At 36.9% G+C, this 20,582-nt stretch overlaps 1 protein-coding gene across 2 annotated transcripts in view; it reads right to left on the reverse strand.

Moving 5' to 3' along the window:
• Window positions 1–6: 6 nt before the first annotated feature.
• LOC107045248 (kinesin-like protein KIF16B) overlaps window positions 7–20,582 on the reverse strand; it is a 72,122-nt gene continuing 51,546 nt past the window's right edge. The window contains exons 10-15 of one of the 2 annotated variants that reach the window (XM_015267441.1): window positions 19,815–19,937; window positions 19,574–19,675; window positions 18,816–18,953; window positions 6,490–7,668; window positions 1,263–1,532; window positions 7–825 (exon numbers count right to left, since the gene is read on the reverse strand). In XM_015267441.1, coding sequence (XP_015122927.1) covers window positions 580–825; window positions 1,263–1,532; window positions 6,490–7,668; window positions 18,816–18,953; window positions 19,574–19,675; window positions 19,815–19,937 — 2,058 coding nt within the window. In that variant the 3' untranslated portion in view covers window positions 7–579. The remainder of the gene's footprint in view (window positions 826–1,262; window positions 1,533–6,489; window positions 7,669–18,815; window positions 18,954–19,573; window positions 19,676–19,814; window positions 19,938–20,582) is intronic. The other variant, XM_015267442.1, reaches the window with a different exon arrangement.

Here is a 20,582-nt window from a genome sequence, read left to right on the forward strand (position 1 = left end):
ATCAATCGAATAATTGTTCCCAATGGGAAACAAACAAATAACGTGTATTTTGTAATTGACTAAATGGGGAAGGGATTAAATATCTAAAGTCAATCAAATAGAAAGTTTTCCGCGACTAGGAAATCTCATTAATGAGATAAATTCATCATTCCAATTTTTCTTTTACAGTTGTTGCTCTCCGATTTCGTAATTATTTCCGAAACTATTGAATTTAGGAGAAAAGGTTGATAGATCTTTTTTGTAGTTGATAAAATTTCCTTCAAAAGCTATTTTCTGACATTTCCTCCTAGAATTCTTTATTACCGACATAATTGTTCAATCAGAATTTTTCAACTGGGTTTTACTTCCTTATTCTGTAATAATTTCAAGAATCGTTGACTCTAAAAAGCCACAATTACCGCAAATGTGTGATGATATGTAGATTTCCCATTCCCCATTGTATCCTCTTCATAAAAAAGTATCAGAACTTGAACATGAAATGAAAAATAAATAAGAAATTGAAATTGTAAAATGATCAGTTGTCGAATTAAATAAAATGAGGAATAATAAGAGCCAACAATGTGGCCCAAATAGCATTTTTTAGCTGGTCCCGTATTTACTGCTCTCAAAGGTGCCACGCCTGAAGAATGGGCTGAATTCGAGGAGTGATTGCTTATCGAGGTTACTAAGATTCCCTCTGAATTTATAGAGAGGCTCGCAATTGGGTAATTCTGAGCAGACTTGAATTAATCGTCTCAGATACTCTTCCAGACGTTTTCTTCGCTGTTTAGCAACTACTTCGTACCTTGGGAATACCTGTCGTGGCGGAAAACGAATTGCTGATACCTGAAAACCACAACAACACGATTAAGACAATTTTTTAATTTAGTTAGAGCATTTTCGAATACTTTCAACTTAAGGTACTTCCTCAGCGACGTATAATCGGTGAAAGTTTCGCAATGAACTGAAAACCTAAAATTTGGATCATATGTTATTGAGGACATGTAAAAACGACTCCCAAAATTTCAAGTATTTTTTCCACGCGAATTTTTGAGATATCCATGGTCAAACATTCAATTTTTCTCTTTTTTAAGTTTTTGTTGGTGCATATCTCAAAAATTCGCGTGGAAAAAATACTTGAAATTTTGGGAATCATTTTCACATATGCTCAACAACATATGATCCGAATTTTAGGTCTTCAGCTCATTGCAAAATTTTCACCAAGTATAACTCACTGAGGAAGAAGTACCTTAAATAAAGTTTACAGAAATTATCTTAACTACCTTGCCACCATATTTCTGCCTCATACTGACATAAAGCTCCCTAAATCGTCTGTAACGACGTAAAAGTGTCCAACTGTCATCAACAGCAACGACTCGAACTTCGTACTCGTAGTGACTCGATGTGCCAGCTCCACGTATGACGTACGAGGATACGGAGACGATCATATTGATGATAGCATCGGCTGAACTATTGCTGGGTATCAACGACGGTAATGATCTTGTAATAGAAAGGGAATAGGGACTTCCTAGTCGATCTCCGCGATTGAGGCTCTGCAAGAGAGCCAAATATTGCTGAGCAATTCCACGTCAAATGCGAAGTTGAAAAAAATGCCGATTGTCTTGTCGATTTTTTTCTTAGAAGGAATACATGAGACAAGCTCTTATAAAATGTTAGGGGGATACGATATTTTTTTGAACGAGTTACGGTTTTTCCAAAAAAAATTGCACTTTTTTCACTTGAATTTTGATTGTTTGAGAAAAAATCGAAATAATTGGAATTAACCATTAGGAATCGAATTTTCATTTCCATACATTAAAAGGTAATTAGAAAAGCTTCAAAATGAGCGCAATCGAACTTAATTTATTCAATTTTTGGAGCCATTGTGGCAAAATCAAAACTTTATTTTTTTTAACTGAAATTTTAGGGTCAACTTGGGGACATAATTACCGACATTTTCACCAAAGGACAATAATTATTTTGCACTCATTCTTCGTTAAATGAGTGATTTTTTTTCCCGAAAAAATCCTTTCCGGAAACAATGCGTAAATGACAAAGAAAACAAATTTTATAACTAGTAATAGTTAAAAAAGTGATGAATTTCAAGCCATATTCTACTTCAGAACATATAACTATTTACCTGATCGTTACGGCGAGGGAGCGGACAATTAAGAATCCGGACTTATTTGATAATCAATTAGTTTAAGACGGATTACAGTTTCGAATCATTTTGGAATTGTGAAAGTGCGAGTATTTGACTTTTTAAATGTTGTCGCCTCACATAAAATGTTGAAACAACTTATGGAGATAATTTTTTCCTCAACAAGGAATTCATATGAAGACGCAGGTCTTCATGACAACATCAAAGTGACTTCGAATGGAATGGAACTCAAGCCTCTACCGAATATCATTCCCACATCCATTTACTTGACAGAACTATTTATTTTTTCAATAACGTATTTCTCCAGTCGAGGCATTCCCAGGTAAGCCTGATGAAGTTTCAATTATGACAATCATGTTGCTTTAGAGGATGACTATGTTACGCATGACCTTGGATGCACTCCTCCAATGATTATTCATTTTTCCTAAATTTCTCGTTTTCCACAAGGAAAAATTTCGATCAATTTTTTAATGTCGATAATTATTGACGGAGTTCACTCAAGGTCATAACTAACATGATCATCTTCTACAACTATATAATTATCATAATTGAAATCTAATGAGTATTGCCTGGGAATGACTCGACTGGAGAAATACGGTATTAAAAAAACGAATACTTCTCTCAAGTAAATGGATACTTGGCAAAAAAAAATTTTTTCTCAGTGTGGGAATGATAATCGGTAGAGAGGCTTGAGTTCCACTTCATTCGAAGACATTTTGATGTTACCATGTGGACCTGGGTCTTTCTGTGAATTTCCTGTTGAGGAAAAAAATGTCTTCACAAGTTGTTTCAACATTTTATGTGGGGCGACAACATTGAAAAAGTCAAAAACCAACACTATCACAATTCCAAAACGATTATAAAATGCAATTCGCCGTAAATTCATGAATTATCAAATAAATAAGGATTCGTAACCCTTTGCTTCGTCTCACGGTGCTCCACTTTTCGCCGTTTGGTAGTGGTGTGCGTTCGCCAGCGTGCTCCTCTTATGGCGCACTAATACTCGGACGGACCCCCACTTCTCTCACACCGAGACGATTCGAGACTTACGCGAAGCAATGGGTTGTGCCCCCTCCCTGTCCCTTCACTGTAACGTTCAGGTGTAATAGTTATATGTTCCGAAGTGGAATATGGCTTGTAATAAGTCATTTTTTCGACTAATTGTTTTCTCAAACAATCAAAATTCAAGTGGAAAAAGTGCAATTTCTTGAAAAATCATAACTCGCGGATTTTCATGAAAGCTTGGTCTTACATATTCCTTCTCAAAAAAAAAATCGGCAGAATAATCGGAAACATGACATTTTTTTCATTTCAGATTTGACGTGGAATTTCTCTACTATAAATTTCAAAAATGTTTCAAATACTGAAATTCATGCGACTTATTCCGCAAATGCAGGGGAAAAATGTCTCTTAATAATTTCCCTTGAAACTCATTGATTACCGAGATAATTACATTTTCGAAATATTCACCTAAAACGTGCCCCCATCAAAAAATATTTTGTAGCAATAGCAATTGTTCAGCTTTAACAAAAAAATTCAGTTCTGTATATGTTGAAGTCTCAACAAACAACATCTAACATTTTTCTCTAAACTCAATAGTTCTCAATACATTTAAAAAGATGCGTATAATATCACTCGCGTGCGACTATTGTTTTTGCAATTTTTCCCCCACCAATTTTATTGGTCGTAAGCAATAATGTCTAATTCTATTTCTGTCATGTCTATGTTTCGATAATGTCTATTTCTCACATTATTGCAAATAGAAAGACGTTAACAACTTAAAACAAGTGAATAATTGCATTGGATATAACTGAGCATAGCTATTGTTGTTGATCAATTAACAATTTGTCTCCGAATGGATTAAACTTCGATTTTATTCAATCCTCCTCTTCAAATAATAGAGATTTTTCTTAATGATGAACCGGCGATGATTGAATGTAGAAGGCGAGGTAGTGAGGAATCTACTGTATTCCTGCAGAAAACCACTCCCTGAACAAAAAAATTTCTTTTTTGTTCAGCGATTGGTTTTTTGCGAAAGAACAACAGATTTCCCTCCGTGTCACTAGTGGGTAGTCCTTACGCTTCGGGTGAAAAGGTATGCACTATGAGATGCATGGGTCAAGTTTGTGTTGTTATGTTTTTTAGGTCGTAGAATCCAAATTTGTTTGTTAGCCAACGCTCAAGTGATGCATTCAAAAGTTATTAAGAATTGAATTGTTCAAATGGATATTGCTCTGCACCTTTGAGTTGTATAACAAAAAAATTTTAATAAAAAATGTTCGGCTTGTCAAAACCAATCCATTCCCGTTTAATTTATCCTGATATCTCAATCAATAAAACAAACTCTTACATGGCTAAATTTGCTTTTTTTGTATTTTTTTACACAAATAGTGAATTTTTCCATATTAAAAAAAAACTAAATCAGCTGTGTAGGAGTCAAATTCCAAAAAACTGGCTCGTAATTGTTGTTCCACATATTTTTCCGAAAATTTTGAAAAAAAAACTTGGTAGCTCAAAAATTGGAGGCCCTGAACTGTTTTTAGCATTTCAAGTGTTTTCGGGCAAAACGAACTGTGGGATTCGGTGAAGGATAGAAGGGTGTTGTAACGTAAAACACTCGGAATTAACGTATATATCGAATTGAATTTATTCACAGCGAAAGTAACTTTGGTTTACACCATGAGAGCTGGAACGAGAGTCAGCTCCCGCGACAACGGTATTAGATCATCCGATCGAGGATGTCCGAATTATTACGAATCGTCGCGAGGATGTCTTGCGACAAGGACAGCGATATATCGGCGACACGTGTCACGGTACCAAATTCGGTTGCTAAGCCGAGCTCGAAAATAATACATTGAAATGGTGTGAAATAAATATAAAAGTACCTTCGCTACACGAACAATAAAAAAAAAATTTTTTTCCACTAATTATTCGTTTTCAGATCTATATAATCGATCTCCAACGTATGAAAAGTCTCACTCCAATAACCCACGACTTTTAAAACTCATAGTAGTCTCCCCTTAAACAATTCAATTGTTAATAACTTTTGAATGCATCACTTGAGCGTTGGCCAGCAAACAAATTTGCATTCTAGGACCCAAAAAATATCGAAACAAACAAACTTGACCCATGGACCTCATAGTGCATATCTTTTCACTCCCAGCGTATGGGCTACACCTCCTACATGCCCATCCCGCCATAAATACCTCAACATTCCGTTGGTCACGCTTTGAGCACCGCGCCGCACTTATTCCAATTTATTTCAATGACACTGCAGTCAACCCTCTGACAAAATTGAAAAAAATTGACATCTAATTTTGAAGTGTCTGGAAACTTTACCAATAAAAATTTCAGCCAAATATGTCATACGCAGTAAGATTTTTAAATTTGTTTGCCGAAACTCCATGCCGTGTTCTGCGTATAAAGTACATTTCCCGAAAAACAGGTCAACTTTGAGTTTGGATATGTAATGAAGGGTAACACTGAGGATGAAAAATCCCACAGAATTTTTTATAGCGTACTATCTAGATGACTGTTGATTTTTTTCATATTTTTCCTGGATATTTAAAATTTATCATCATGTCAATTATTGCTGGCACAGTGCTAACGGCGCGACCAACGACGTTCGTAAGTTTAGCGCGACCAACGAAGTGTTAAAATAATTTATTTAATTTGAACCATTTTCTACAGCAATCTGAAACTCTTCATATACTCAAGAAATTTCATGAAATTGGCTGCATTTTTTACCTCGCTGGTTCATCGTTGAAAGAGAAATTATTTCCACTAAAACTTAATGACACACACAACTGCACATACACATTCATGATCAGTACATCATACAGACACATTCGACATTGGTCTTCTATGTCTTTTCAAAGCATACTTAGTCATTCTAATACAAAAAATCGAAAAGTTCAACTTTGGCGAAAATAAAGCTTTCATTCGTGAAGAAACGCTTATTACGCTATCGTGTAAGTCAACAACATATGATTCTATTTCCATCATCTATAAATCTAATCAAGAGAGCATTGACATGATCTTATCCATAATTTAATTGATTTCAATGAGCGTTTTTTCACTAATCACTAAAAACTCGATTTTCGAAAGAAATATTTCACAAACTATCTATTTACGTGAGTACATTCTAATTGAAAGCCTTGAAAAAAGACACTAACAAGGACATTTGTTTAAAAAAAAAGATGATGAAAAATAGTCGGGGTCACTCAACCTGGAAGTATTATAACTTTCTCATTACTATCCACATCATAAATTAGAAAATCTATCTCCATTGAATGTCGTCTATCTCTGACACTACTTGGTTTATCCAAATGTGAAAAAACCACACTCACCGTAAGATAAACCGAGGAGTATCCCCTGCTCACCGGCCCTTTTTGTGCTCCATTCCTGATTGCCTCCCTCCCATCCTCATCCTGATCACTCATGACATCTCTCTCTCCCATTAATCCTCTCCCTACTCCTCCAATATCCCCATCCACCCCAGAGTTCCAGTTATCGTCCTCAGACTCTGTCTCCAAATAATCCGCCCTCCCTTCTGCCCCCTTCAAGCCTCTCCTCATCTCGTAATCCTTCCCCTTCTTCAGCAACCAGATCTCGAGCTCAATCTGCTGCCTCTGAAGATCCTGGAGCACCAGAATCTGTCGATTTAAATCATCTTTGGCCGGTGTGCTGGACTCAAGACACCTCATTACCGTCATCTTCTGCCGGGTTATTCTCTGGTTGAGTCTCTTCATCGCCTGATTCTCCTGACTCGAAGGATCATCACTTAAGGTCTCTAGTGATCCTCTCTCGTGACTCGCAAATGTACTATCTTCATCATCATCATCATCATTATCTTTAGGATTCTCAACTAAATCGCTATTTAACTCTTTATTGTCATCAGTTGGCTCAATTATCTCATAATTATCACTCATTAATTCAGTCTTTTCTTCTTGTTTCTCTGATCTTGAAGACATCTGATGATTCATTAACTTATCATCAATAAATTCATTGGAAGATATCATTTGATGATTTGTGATTTTATCGTCTATCTTGTCTTCACTGGAAGGTATTATTCGGTGATTGAAGAGGTTTCCTTCTTGTTTGTCATCAGTTTTAGGGTCGTTTAGTTCCTGGAAATTTTCATGGTCTGGAGGATTAATTGGATCATTTGACTTGATGGAATTGACCGGATCAACTGAATTTGACGGGGACGAAAAGGACTGGAGGTCAGGAGTCTCTGCAGCTGCTGTGTGGAAGGTCTCAGTTGTGTCGGTGGAAATGGGGAGGTCTGGAGGAAGAAGACAGAGAGCCGAAGCGATTCTAAGTTTACGGTTGCAGGCGTCCTGGAAGGATTTCAGGTCGCAACTGGCCAAGACGTCGCTTGAACTGCTGGAACGACCTGAGGAGGCTGGAAGCGCACGTTTCAGATTTAAGGAGAGGGACTGTTTACGTTTGAGGATCTCCTGGAGTTGTTCCTGGGTGCGCTTCGCCAAGACGAGTTTCTTTTCGGTTATCTCTTGACCTTCGAACTGAAAGAGAGGAGAGAACGTGCAATTGTGAACACTTTTTACGGTCCATTATTGGGCGGTTTAGGGTCGTTGGCGGGGACATAGTAACATTAATAAATTCTGAAAGCAGAGTATGATTGGAAATCGTTTGGTAAACAATGGGACACCAATACCATAGGTCATCGATTAAATGCGAATAAACGGAATTAATAAATTTTTATATATTTTCTTTTTGGGACTCTCCACCAACTACGTCCTCGTCGTGAGTCCTGGGTTACGCCAAGAGTTGGTCAGGATTGAATTCTTCACCAGGAATCTGTTGGTTCCTTTAAAAAAACTTGGTTACCTCATTGAAAGAAAAGAATTTTAATTCTCCAATAAATGAAGGTATTTCTATATGAAATTAATTTATTGTCGTAAGAAGGTATGACGGAGTTAAAGAAAGAATACTTCATATCCATTAAATTTAATTTAATAATAAACCTGATGGATATAATAAGAAAGGACCACAGCAACACTCCAGTCAAGAACCCACAACTTCCACGGTTTTGCTTCAAAGGAATACATAGTACCTTTGAAGATATTCGAATACTTAAATTATCCCAATCAATCTCAAATCATTATAAAGATGGATTTGAATACTAGACGTGAAATAAATGAATTGACCCGGCTAGCGATGCTGTACCTTATTGGGCTCAGGAGTGAAGAGTTAACACACGGTCTCTTGGCAATCGTGAAACTGCATATTTATATTTACGTAATTAGCTAAGGTGTTGTTCTTAACTCGAGTTTCACAGTTTTTCCTAATTGTTCAGCTATCTCAGAATCGTTAGGTTCAGTGAAAGATTTCGGAAAAGACACTATAGAGAATTTTGTTAGCTACAAAAATGATCTTGTAATATTTTTTTGTAGGAGCACTAACCTATACTAAGATGATTAAGCAAGAGGATCAAATTTTAAAGGTTTTGGAAATTATTTGAGTTGACTCTTTTGTTTCCGAATGGAAGCTTAGTAATTGTTGATGTTGACCATCTCCTAAATTTGCCTGAAACTTATGTAGAGTTTCATGAAACGTGAAGATATGATATTTTTGATGTCTATACGTCTATTGTTTTCTTCACGGGGGAGGGGGGGCATTTAGGGAAAAAGTCCTTATGGTTCCGGCTTATAGTCACGTTCGCCAAACTTCAGACATCCGATTAGGCATATCAGCAGAAATCGAAAATCTCTATGGAGACTCAATTTGAAATCGAATAACTTATACTGAATATGCGATGGACTGATGATTGAAGTAGAGAGCCGCAAACTACAAACATGAATAAAAGAGATTTTGCCTTGTTCAGTTCATAAGATCGTAACACATAAATTATCTTAGAAAATTCTGGGCATCGATTCATCTCCTCTCTCAATTCACTACCCCATCTATTCGACAAGTTTCAGATGCTGCTAAAGCAAATTGTTATTTCTACCCAAAAAAAACGTTAATAATAAATAAGATCATTTCGCTTCGAAGAAATCCCAATGCTGATATTAGGTGTATAACTTAATCTTTCCGTTTTTTTATCAAAATATGTAGCATTATAAAATATATAAAGACTAGATGAATCCTCGAAATATCGTCCATCGTTTTCGATGACCTTGCCCCATCGATCGGGCAACATACGAATACCATCGCGAAAAAAACTTGCAAGCTTTGAGGCGATGAAGTCATCGACGAATTTTCGTATATTGTCCAGAGTTTGGAAGCGTCTTTCCTCCAAGGCGTGCTGCATGGACCGGAACAGATAATAATCGGAAGGGACCAAGTCCGGTGAATAAGCCGCGTGCGGGACAACCTCCCAGCCCAAGCTTAAAATCGTTTTCTGAGTCGCGCGAGCAACATGAGGTCGAGCGTTATCATGGAGCAACGACTTTGCAGCTACCTTGCCCAGTAAATGGCCTCTTCTCATCAAGTACCTCGCTCAATTTGTTCAATTGTCGACTGTAGCGTTCTTCAGTAATTGTTCGACCCGTTTCCAAAAGTTCGTAATAGAGTTACTATTCTCTTATGAAAGTAAGAGACAATAGTCTTAAAGCTGCGCAAAACACAATAGGCCTCATTGCGAGTCTTCTATTTCTATAATTGCTCGAATATTTTTGCGGAATGAGCGAGGGGTTTGTTATTGATTATCCTGATATGTAACCTGGTTAGAATATGAATGTCACCTACACTTATATTTACGAATAATCCAGTATTTCAGGTGCTTCTTGATTCGTACATGCACGGTGAGAAATGTTCAGTAAAAATTACGGAACTCACAATTCGCTCACCAATTACGGAATCGACTCAGAAAATTTAAGTGACGGTATCGTAATTTGTCACAGGAAATTTAGGTAAAAATTACGGAACGCTCTGGAAAAATTCCGTGACAGTTCCGTAAAATATCCTACAACCACATTTCGCTCCGGAATTACGGAAAAGATACGTAATTTTTATTATTGAATATTTCTCTCCGTGTGTATCTGAGCGGAAAAATTGCTAGGTTTTGAGTGAATTGTCATCTTACGTCAGCTCATACGAACAAGTATCTTATACACAATCTGATGTTTTATCGCATTAGGTATTCGGCTTTCAAATTTTCGTTCTTGTGTCTCTAGCAACAAATATTTTTCATGACAAACATAGCTTCGGGAATAATCTCAATAGATCAAATCTGAGATTCTATTATTGCGAATGCATTGCAAGAAATGTCCATCTCGTGCAGTTGACAATTCGAACCGAAGACTCTTATGATCATATATTAGTCGAAAAATGATTCATCAAATAATCCTAAATGCATGGTGACGATCATAACGGAAAATAATGTCTACTGATGTCCATATACCTCTACTACTTCGTGGCATCTTGTTATGGATGAATTCCTCGGATTCAGGCAAATAAGAATTTTACAAATTTACATGTTCAATGATATTACAATTGAAGAGAATAGTATTTCTATTGTCTCATCGATTTTGTGGCATAATTTTTACGCTACATGAGTCGGCATGATGAAAACCATGTATACCATTCATGAGTTAATAATAAATAAAAAAACCATGCATGAATTTCGGAAAACCACTCAGGCTGTAGCTGATCCATTCCCGCTATTCGAGATCGGACATTTACAATGTACGGAATTTCTAAATCGAACGTTTGGCCATTCTAGCGTCTGAAATTTGGCGAATGACTACAAGCTTAGATCAAATGTGTGCATGAAGAATAGAGGGAAGCTTATCGAACTGTTATCCCAGGTAGGAAATGCCAGTGTTGGAAAAACGGACCAAGTGTGGGCGCCCAAGCTTGGACCGCGGTTCGGCCATCCTTGGGGACCAGGGCTTGATCCTCGGGGGAAGGGCGGGTAGTCGAGCCTTGGTTGACAGATCTGGCCCAGCCTTGGCTGAACATTGGCATGTCGGAACTCGATAACCAAACCCCAGCAGCGGTGGCCCGGAGCTTGGACTCCAGCCGTTGGTGTAATTGTAAGGGTTCAGTTGGAAGGGTTGGATGATCAGAATGGAATCTTAGGGGTGGAATCATAAGGGTAAAATCTGAAGAGTAAAATTGTAAAGGTTAAATCGTAATAATGGAATGGAGCGAAAAAATCATAAGGGTGACATTGTGACGGTTGAATGGTAAGGGTGGAATCTTGAGGGTAGAATTTCAAGGGTATAATCGTAAAAATAAAATGGTGGGATTGTAGGTATCGAAGTCACATATTATTCGCTAATTATCACGAAAAAAAAGAATCGTCATTCAAAATTAATCATCATTGTTATAATTATTATTATAATTAATAGTTATTATTATTGTTCTTCATTATTGAATTAATTTACCGACTAAACTCTAGTTGAATCACTTAATATCTCTATCAACTCAATAATAAAATGTTCAAGTCGAAAAAAAACCGAGGTGGAATTAATATGGACGATTTGAAGTAGAAATTTTACGAATTGCGTGGTAGGCTAGTGGTTAGGACGTCGGATTAGTAGTCGTCAGGTCGTGGGTTCCAGTCCACGTTAGGGTAATATTTTAAGTTAACAAAATCGGGTTTTCAGCCATGATTGTTTTAGGATTTGGTAGATAGGGCAGAATTAATACTAAAAATCATCCTAAAACAAGCAGGGGTTCGAGCCTATTCGACAGAAGGCATGCGACCGTTTCTTTTTGCGTTATTAGTCTTTTTCTTCTTTTCATTTCTACCAATTCCATTGGTAGTAAGATTCCGAATGGATCCGTTTCTCGTTCATATGCCTGCACATGCATAGGCACAAGTACTAGACTTTGCATAATACAAGGATTTTAATGAAAAAACAGAAAAAGGGGAATATCTCGAACACTTTGCATGAACAGGTATTGATGTTTTGATTGATCTAGATAGAGGACATCAAGACGAATATTTTGAAAAAAAAAATCTAAATCGGTCCAATAATTTTAAAGATATTCGCGAAAAACGATTTAAAAACGAATCGCTTTATCTAAAAAATTACTTGACCGATCGGGCTGAAATTGTGCACAGAGTTAGTCCTCATTAAGACCTATAATCTGACAAAATTTCAATTTTCAATTTCAATTTTTTTAAAATTATTTTAGCCACTTAATTATTCAATTTTCTAAAAATTGACCATCGGGAAGGTGGCGGTGGACATATTCACATACAGACATGGTCGCCAAACTTCCTTTTTTTACGTTTCAGAACATTCTACATCATTTCCAATGAAAATTAGAGAATGTGAAAATCGAGCGATTACAAAGCTTCCAATCGAAAGCAAAAAGGTAACTATCTTGTTTTAGTTATCATTGATAATTGTCATAAATAGTTTGGCAGCCAGACTGGCGTGAATCGCATACCGGTATTGATTTTCTTTCCTCCTTGAACCTGTTACCAATGCTCAGTAGTAAGATTGAATTACTTGTATTTCAATCACTGATATCATATCCATGTAATTAAGTAATGTTTGATTGAGCCTGGCCAACGACTGGCAACCAACGCTGCCGAGATCGGCGCCCAGGCCTGGCCCCATGTTACCATCCCAGATTTTAACCAAGTCCGGCGCGGTCCCGGCTGAGGAACGGGCCCCGAAGTTCGGCAGCCCGGCCGCCGGGCTTGGACCGAGCTCGGCCCATTCGTTTTTTCTTACGGGATATGGGGGCCTCCATTGAAAATAGGGAGGGCAAATGAATCGACACGGTAGGTGACTATGACCCACTCATGGACATAAGATTTCGCATGTATTAGTGTATTTGTTGATTTTGCCTTCAAATCCAATTTATCGATCGATACTCGTATTATGCTCTTGTTTTATTCCGCTTTCTACCAATTATTCTTCAATGAAATGAACACAAGTGGAAAATTGCTCTTGTATTGCATATAGTAGTTATTTTTGCTAATAAATTAGTAATATGCTTCCGAATGGTTATTTTGCACATAATTTCCTTCTATAATGTACAATTTATTGTTAACAGACGAATGTTATTTATACACACTTGAATGAATTTGAAACATCACATTTGAAGAAACCATCAGAATGTTCACTTTCAGAGAGATTCATGAAAAATACGAAATTTTCAACAATCATCATAAAAATCAAATCAATCAATGTCCCTATCGTAATCACCTTTTTACTTCGACTTAATGGCATTAAAACAAACAATTCAACGTTTTAAGCTATGATTGAATTCATTCAAGCATGATATTCAAAGATATCCCTGGAATTCTGATTTTCAAAAAATACACAATTTTTGCAAATTTTCATATAAATTTAAATAACAATTATTTCTATCGCCTTCATCTTCGAACTCGGTCAAACGAATTTTTTTATTGGGGTCAAAAGGACATCTAAACAAATTTTTTTGTTTAGTTGTTTTTGTTTAGTCTGTACGCAGTACCTAATCCTAGGTCAAAAATTTAAGAGTGCCCGCGTTTTGATGTATGAAATTCATGTCTTTTGGGTCGCTGATTCCGAATTTGTGAGTCTTTTTTCCAAAAAATCCGACGTTCTATTTGTTATTAACAATTTAATTTTTTAGGCGATCATATCACGGAAACCCCGGTAGCTTGGCGCAGTGGGTAAGTTCGTTGCCTCACATGTGAAAGGTTCCAAGTTCAAATCCCGGCTAAGTAGAATGGTGCGATCTAACCATTTAAAGTCTTGATCATCATCGCAGTATACCCTCCTAACCAGGTCGAAGCGATGTGAAATAACGATAAAAAAAATATATCACGGAAACAGTTACAGAACGGGAAAAAAGTTTCAAACAAAAGATGTTTAACATGTCAAGACACACATTTTTTGTTATATAACTTTTTTCCCTAACTATGATAAAGAGTTATCGGGAGTGGGAGCAAGGCGGGTGGCGCGTCAACATCGACACAAGGCATCGGCGCGCTCCGATGCGTTTATCGACAAAAGCAATAGAGATAGAAAAAAATCATTAAGATGAAAAATGTTCGCCATCAAATTTTACGCATCTTTAGTTTTTTGAATTTTTTTCATACTCCTACCATTAATAAGATATTAACACTTTTACGCTCTATGATGGAGTAAATTGCCTAGCATGTTATTGTTTATGATAGCTTCGCGCATAAGCAGTTCGAGATGCGAGAAAAAAATTTGCATGAAAATTGTTCCCCTTTAAAAAATAGATAGATTAGTTTTTGTGTCTTTTTGGCCTATCTCCATTTCTGACAGAGATATAGTCCGTTAAATGAGAGCGCGAGGGGTCCACGTGCTTACCGCCGACACCCGCTACTCGCGCAAGGGCTAATGCACCGCCCGCTTTGCTCCCACCCCCGATGACTCTTTCTCTATCATAGTTAGGGAAAAAAGTTATAAAAAAAAAAATGTGTGTCTTGACATGCTAAACATCTTTTGTTTGAAACTTTTCTCCCGTTCTGTAACCGTTTCCGTGATATATAATCGTTTAAAAACGTAAATTGTTAATAACAAATAGAACGCCGGATTTTTTGGAAAAAAATTCACAAATTCGCAATCGGCGACCTAAAAAACATAAATGTCATACATCAAAACGCGGGGACTCTTACATTGACACAGGATCAGGTACAGCGTACGGACTATTTCGCAAAAATTCGAAAATTGAAAAAACTAATGGATAAATTAAATGTTCATTAATGGCAATTGATGAACATTTAATATTCTCTCTCCACTGCGTCTGGTCGCTCATAACTGCTGCGACTTCTTCGATTTATTTGAAATTTTCGTTTTAGGCCCAATATCCTCCGTACACAGTTTGACCTCCTTCCCTCTATTCTTCATGACTTTTTCTTTTCATTCCCATATAGCCGATTAGGCTTTTTATGGTCCCATCCCATCCCCCACGACTTTCTCCCCCACCATGTCGCATTGTACCCCAGGAGCGGTACTCCATGTACAGACTCTCCTTGTCACGAGGGAAACCATGGAAAACCTTGGCCGACATGGACGTCCATCGACCGGACACCATTGGAGAATATTCCCCAAACATTTGATCTCGATGATTTCGGATGTCTAGACTCCCGCTCAACGGTTTCCGAAAGATTAAAAATTCCAACTTGACCAACGGGTCCCACCATCCGGCCCAGGGATTCAACCACTTCGGCCACCGTCGTCGGTTCTATTCTTCATGAATTTGGCTGTATATAAATATTCAATCGTATGGTGATAATAAAAAACATCGAAATTCCTACTTGTTCTCATATAACTATATAAATAAATATATGCAATGAAAAACTATGATTGTTAGTGAAGGAAAGGGAAGATCGTAGACGCATCCACGTAAAATTACGACTATTAAAAATTCAGCCATCTGCAGTTTTTTTACTAAATGTGTGTATGTGTGTCCATAGGTGTGTGTGGATTTTTCGGAAAATTTTTATAAACCTTCACAGAAAAAGGACTAAAGTTGAAGGTAAAAATCTTAAATTTTATCACATAATTGGTATGATTTTGGACCGACGGCGGTTGCTGTGTGGTTAGAGTGTGGGATTGACATACGATAGACCCGGGTTCGATTCCCGGCTGGGGGGCCAGCTCAAACTTCGAGCAGTTTTTGAGTTACAACAATCTCTCAAAAATCTTTTTTGCTCAATATCCCAAAAACTTCGTGACTGAATTCATTTCTTTACATCAAAAGATTCCTAGCGATAATATCCATCAAATTAAATTGTAATATCGCTATGTAACTAGAGACTGTGATAATAATCGGAATTTTTCATTTTCGAGATGAAATTGTTGTGTTCACGATAATTCTCTGAAAAATTAAAATAGGAAGTTGAAGTTTGGTAGCTGTAAAGCCACTGTTTTGGGTGATCAGGCCTCCTGGCGGCACTTTTCTCGTAGATGAGAAATAGAGCATCTAAGGAGTTGAAATAAATGTGGAAAATTCCAGGAAAATATATGAAATTTGGGGAAAATGTTATGAAAAATTTTGGATTTGAAATTAACCGAGAAATTGAATGAGTAAAATTAAATCATATTATACAACGATCATGTGATCGTTAGGTGTCAATGCGTGGAATTATCTCCAAGTGTGTTATACCAGGAGGTTCAGGTATCCGTATCGAGAAGTGCCTTGATGCATCGCGATCGTGTCATACCCCTCCTCAAATTAACGCATTAAAATCTATATGACCGATTCCATCAAATACCGACCTGAAATATTGTCTCACAATTTTTGGAATTATTTTCATTTTTCATCTTAAAAAAATTTAAGTAAAAAGAAGAAAAATGAGTGATAACCAAGCATTATATCTCATCAATTGACAGAGATACAGTAGATTCATTTTTCTTCCTTCGAAACTCAATTTTTTATTTGGAATGATACAGTACTATAATTCATAAAATCTAATGCACAAGACCTTTACTATTTACGTCATTAGTCTTTGTCTTTTTTTATTTCTACCAATTCCGTAGTAATGGATCCGTAGCGATTCCCGATGCTCGTGACGGGCATACAACCGTAACCACACGGTACAGAGTGTCTACAGAACAATATTCAACCTTTTAATGGAATAGATTTATACAAAAGGTTAAATATCTCCGAAACTGGTCGGCCGGTTACGTCTATCCAAAATACCAATCTTCAGTATTGTAAGAGCTATAATCATACCAAATTTCAACTTGCTATCTTCATTTTTTCCCAAGTTATCGTGCGTAGAAGAATGAACAAATTACAAAACCGAAAAAACGAAAATATCTCGAAAATTTTGTATGAATGAGTATAAATATTTTGGTTGATCTAGATAAAGGCCATCCAGACGAGTATTGCGAAAAAAAAAATTGAAATCGGTGGAGTAGTTTTTGAGATATTGAAGAAGAACGAAATTTAAATGAACCGTTTTACAAAAAAATGGTTGGAGAACATTTGTTGCCGAGATTCTTATTGGGTGCAGTAGACTCTCGCTGTAGTCACTCCCGTTATAGTCACATTTCTCCTTGATCGCTTATTCGCCAGCGTGAAGATTTCTCCCACTCCCTACTACTCTTGATCCCCGAATGTAAACACATCAATGTTTTCTTAGCTGCGCTATTGTGTTAGTCCATACGCAATACCCCCTTCCCGTGGTCACTAGGAGGTCGATGGAATTTTATCATTGGATTTTATCTTTTTGGGGGTGAGGAATCCGAATAAGTTGTTTATTTTGTCCTCTCGCCGCGCAATCATTTGTTATAAACAAATTAGTCCCCATTTTTAGTGAATAAATGTTCTTTCGGGAAAACAAAGAGAGATACAGAAAAATTGTTTCAACAAAAGTTATTCCTCTTTCTTTCACCAATAAAATGATTTGTGGCTCGTCGAAATCGGTCCAATACTTCCTGAGATACAGGCTAAAGAGTGAGCGCGGGTGGATAGACTGCGCGGACGACGGGTAAGTATGGGCGCGGAGCAGAGTATCTGAGTGAATATTGTTGGTTTGTACATTCTGTATTGCGTTAGATTACTGCAGAAAGGAATAATATCTGTAATCTGTTGATTATTTCTATTTTCTCTCATACTCTTCATGTCGGGTAAGGGACAAAACGCGTTCCATGCTTCGAGAGAACAACGTAAAAATGTCGCCAGCAACTTATAATGATAATGTATAATTCCTGTTATCGGATAAATAGAAGACCCCTTCATATTGAAGATGAAGATATCTGAAAAGAGAAAATGATAAATAATGAGTCAATTACATGAAAATTCATTAATTTATCCTCCACCTTCATTCATAGGATTTTGGCATTTTTGAGACGAAGTGCAGTTACAATAGGAATTACATGACACCTGGTTAGCTCAGCAAGCACAAGTATTCCGTGAGCATTCTTTACATGTGCAAGGAAGAATTAGTTCAAATGATGGAGGAATCAATTCAGTTACTCGACTGGGCTTGAGAATGCCATCGACATTATCAAACCCAAATAATTCTGGATTCAATTTCTCTCTCATAGGATCAAGACAGTTAATTTGTTCATGAGTGATAAAAAATGCTCGTAAAATATGAAGACGGATCGATTTGGATGTAGGAGGCAATTCCGTGATGGAAAATTTGTTGGAATGATGGTAAGGCCAGAAACGGAGTTCATCAAAATTCATGCAGTATGCAAACACAAACGATATTCGTTTAGATACACTGCTCCGCGCCCATATTCACCCGTCGTCCGCACAGTCTATCCACCCGCGCTCACTCTTTAGCCTGTATCTCGGGAAATATTGGATCGATTTCGACGAGTCAAAAATCATTTTATTGGTGAAATAAAGAGGAATAACTTTTTTTTGAACAATTTTTCTGTATCTCTCTTTGTTTGCCCAGAAGAACATTTATTCACTAAAAATGGGGACTAATTTGTTTATAACAAATGATTGCGCGACGGGAGGACAAAATAAATAACATTCGGATTCCTCACCCCCAAAAACATAAAATCCAATAATAAAATTCCATCGACCTCTTAGTGACCACGGGAAGGGGGTATTGCGTATGGACTATGTCGCCTTTCAAGGAAATCGTAAATGTAATATACTCTGACAGTAAATTTACGAAAAGCTGGGCGCATGGTGGGGATAGGGAAATATAGTCGTATTCGCCAAATCGGCTTTCCTTGCAGCCCCAGATGTGCGACTATAACGGGAGTCAACTGCAAACAAAAGGTTTTTTATTTGTTGTCGAGATATTTACCTCGAGACTGAGCATTTGCTTCTGTTTGTCTGCCATATCTAATAACTCCTCCTCCATTTTTTCCACTCTAGATTGATGTTCATTCAAGGATTTTACTTTGTTTTGGAGTTCCGACTCTAAGGCAGCTAGTTCTTTTTTCTGTTGAGAGTAGACAAGCATTTTTGGAATTATTTATAGAATAATGAGGGGTAATTTAGAGGTTCATGGTTAATTTTTGAATTTCCTTGGTGATGATTGATTTTAGGAGTAATCATCAGAGAACCTCTTTTTATTTTTTATTTTTTTCTATATTCCGGCCCTTTCTGCCTTCTGATTGGCTAATCGGCCCTATTCAACCCTATGCATGCGGCTGTGGATTCTACACTGCACCGCATTCGCACTCCTATAAAACATAGGAGTAGCATGGGAAACCACAGAAAACCCATGCCGGTACAGGCGGTCACTATATTAGCGACCTCCCGCTCGCCGGAGCCTCCGGTTGAAAAACTCGGTTCCACGGGGAATCGAACTCACAACCTTTCGCACACTAGGCTCGCACCTAGCCGCTTCGGCCACCGACGTCGGTAGAGAGAACCTCTTTTGTAGATTAGAAAATTTTGTGCAAAGACGGTTTTCTGATATTTTCCCTCAAACGCCATCATTCAATCGCCAAATTACACAATCTCTCATTCATCTTTCTCAATTCCACTCCTCTTCAACATACGAGTCATTTTCAAAACAAAAAAAAACATCTTTAAACAAATAATTGATATACAAACATGATGATTGACGAGTTCCTTCATAGCATCTACTGACTTCCTGTCATTGAAACTTCCCCAGGACTCTGGTAAACTGCCCTCGCTGATTGCACTCTCATCCGTCTAAAAAACCAACCAAATCGCCATGAACAACAAAACCCCTTCAAATTAATCTCCAATCATTATTCTAAAAATTCTCAGAACTCTCATTTACATTAATTCACCAACCCCGAAATTATCCAAACCAATTTATTTATCTTACCTTGATTACATTTTGCTGTTGCACCATCAATTGATTGTGATTACTCATGAACTCTTCGAACTGTAGCTGTTTATTCTGGAGATTGGTGCGCAGTGAGGCGACTTCCCTACACAAACTTTCTACCTAGCCACACATACCATACTTCAGCGTTAACAAAAAAAAATTAACCGAGTAATAATTAAATTATAATCAAACAAAAAATATGAAAATAACATTTTCAATCGAATTCTTTTCATTTTTACAGAATAAAATAGCAAAAGAATCAAATCACTCATACAATACATTTCACAATATTTTCGACTTATTTGTAAACTATTATGGACCAGGATGAACTAATGAATAAAAATTATTACCAGATGAAAATCAAGGAATAAATGACGAGCATGCAATTGTTAGCACACCAATTTTTCCGCACTTTCAAATATCTTACCTGTCTCCAACTATTCAAGTTCTTATATTCAGATTTATCTGTTCTCACTTGCTCTCAAATACACTGGGTTTGTTAATTGAATTTTCGTAATTAATTAAGAATAATAATTAATAACAAAAATTTAGTGATAAACGAGAAAAATATGTAACAGCTCATTGCAGCTCGCGTTTAAATAAAATAAAAATTACAGAAATGGAAGTATTAATTGAAATACGAGAAAGTAATTACTAATTCGAATGTAAGATGCCAAACGACAATGTTTGTAAAAAAAATTTATTAATTCATTAACAGTTGAGTATAACAACAATTCATATATCTTCTCTTCTCATAACAAACCC

This window comes from Diachasma alloeum, unplaced genomic scaffold (genome assembly GCF_001412515.2).
Source record: "Diachasma alloeum isolate Michigan unplaced genomic scaffold, Dall2.0 Dall_scaffold_00899, whole genome shotgun sequence".
Classification (NCBI taxonomy): Eukaryota; Metazoa; Arthropoda; class Insecta; order Hymenoptera; family Braconidae; genus Diachasma; species Diachasma alloeum.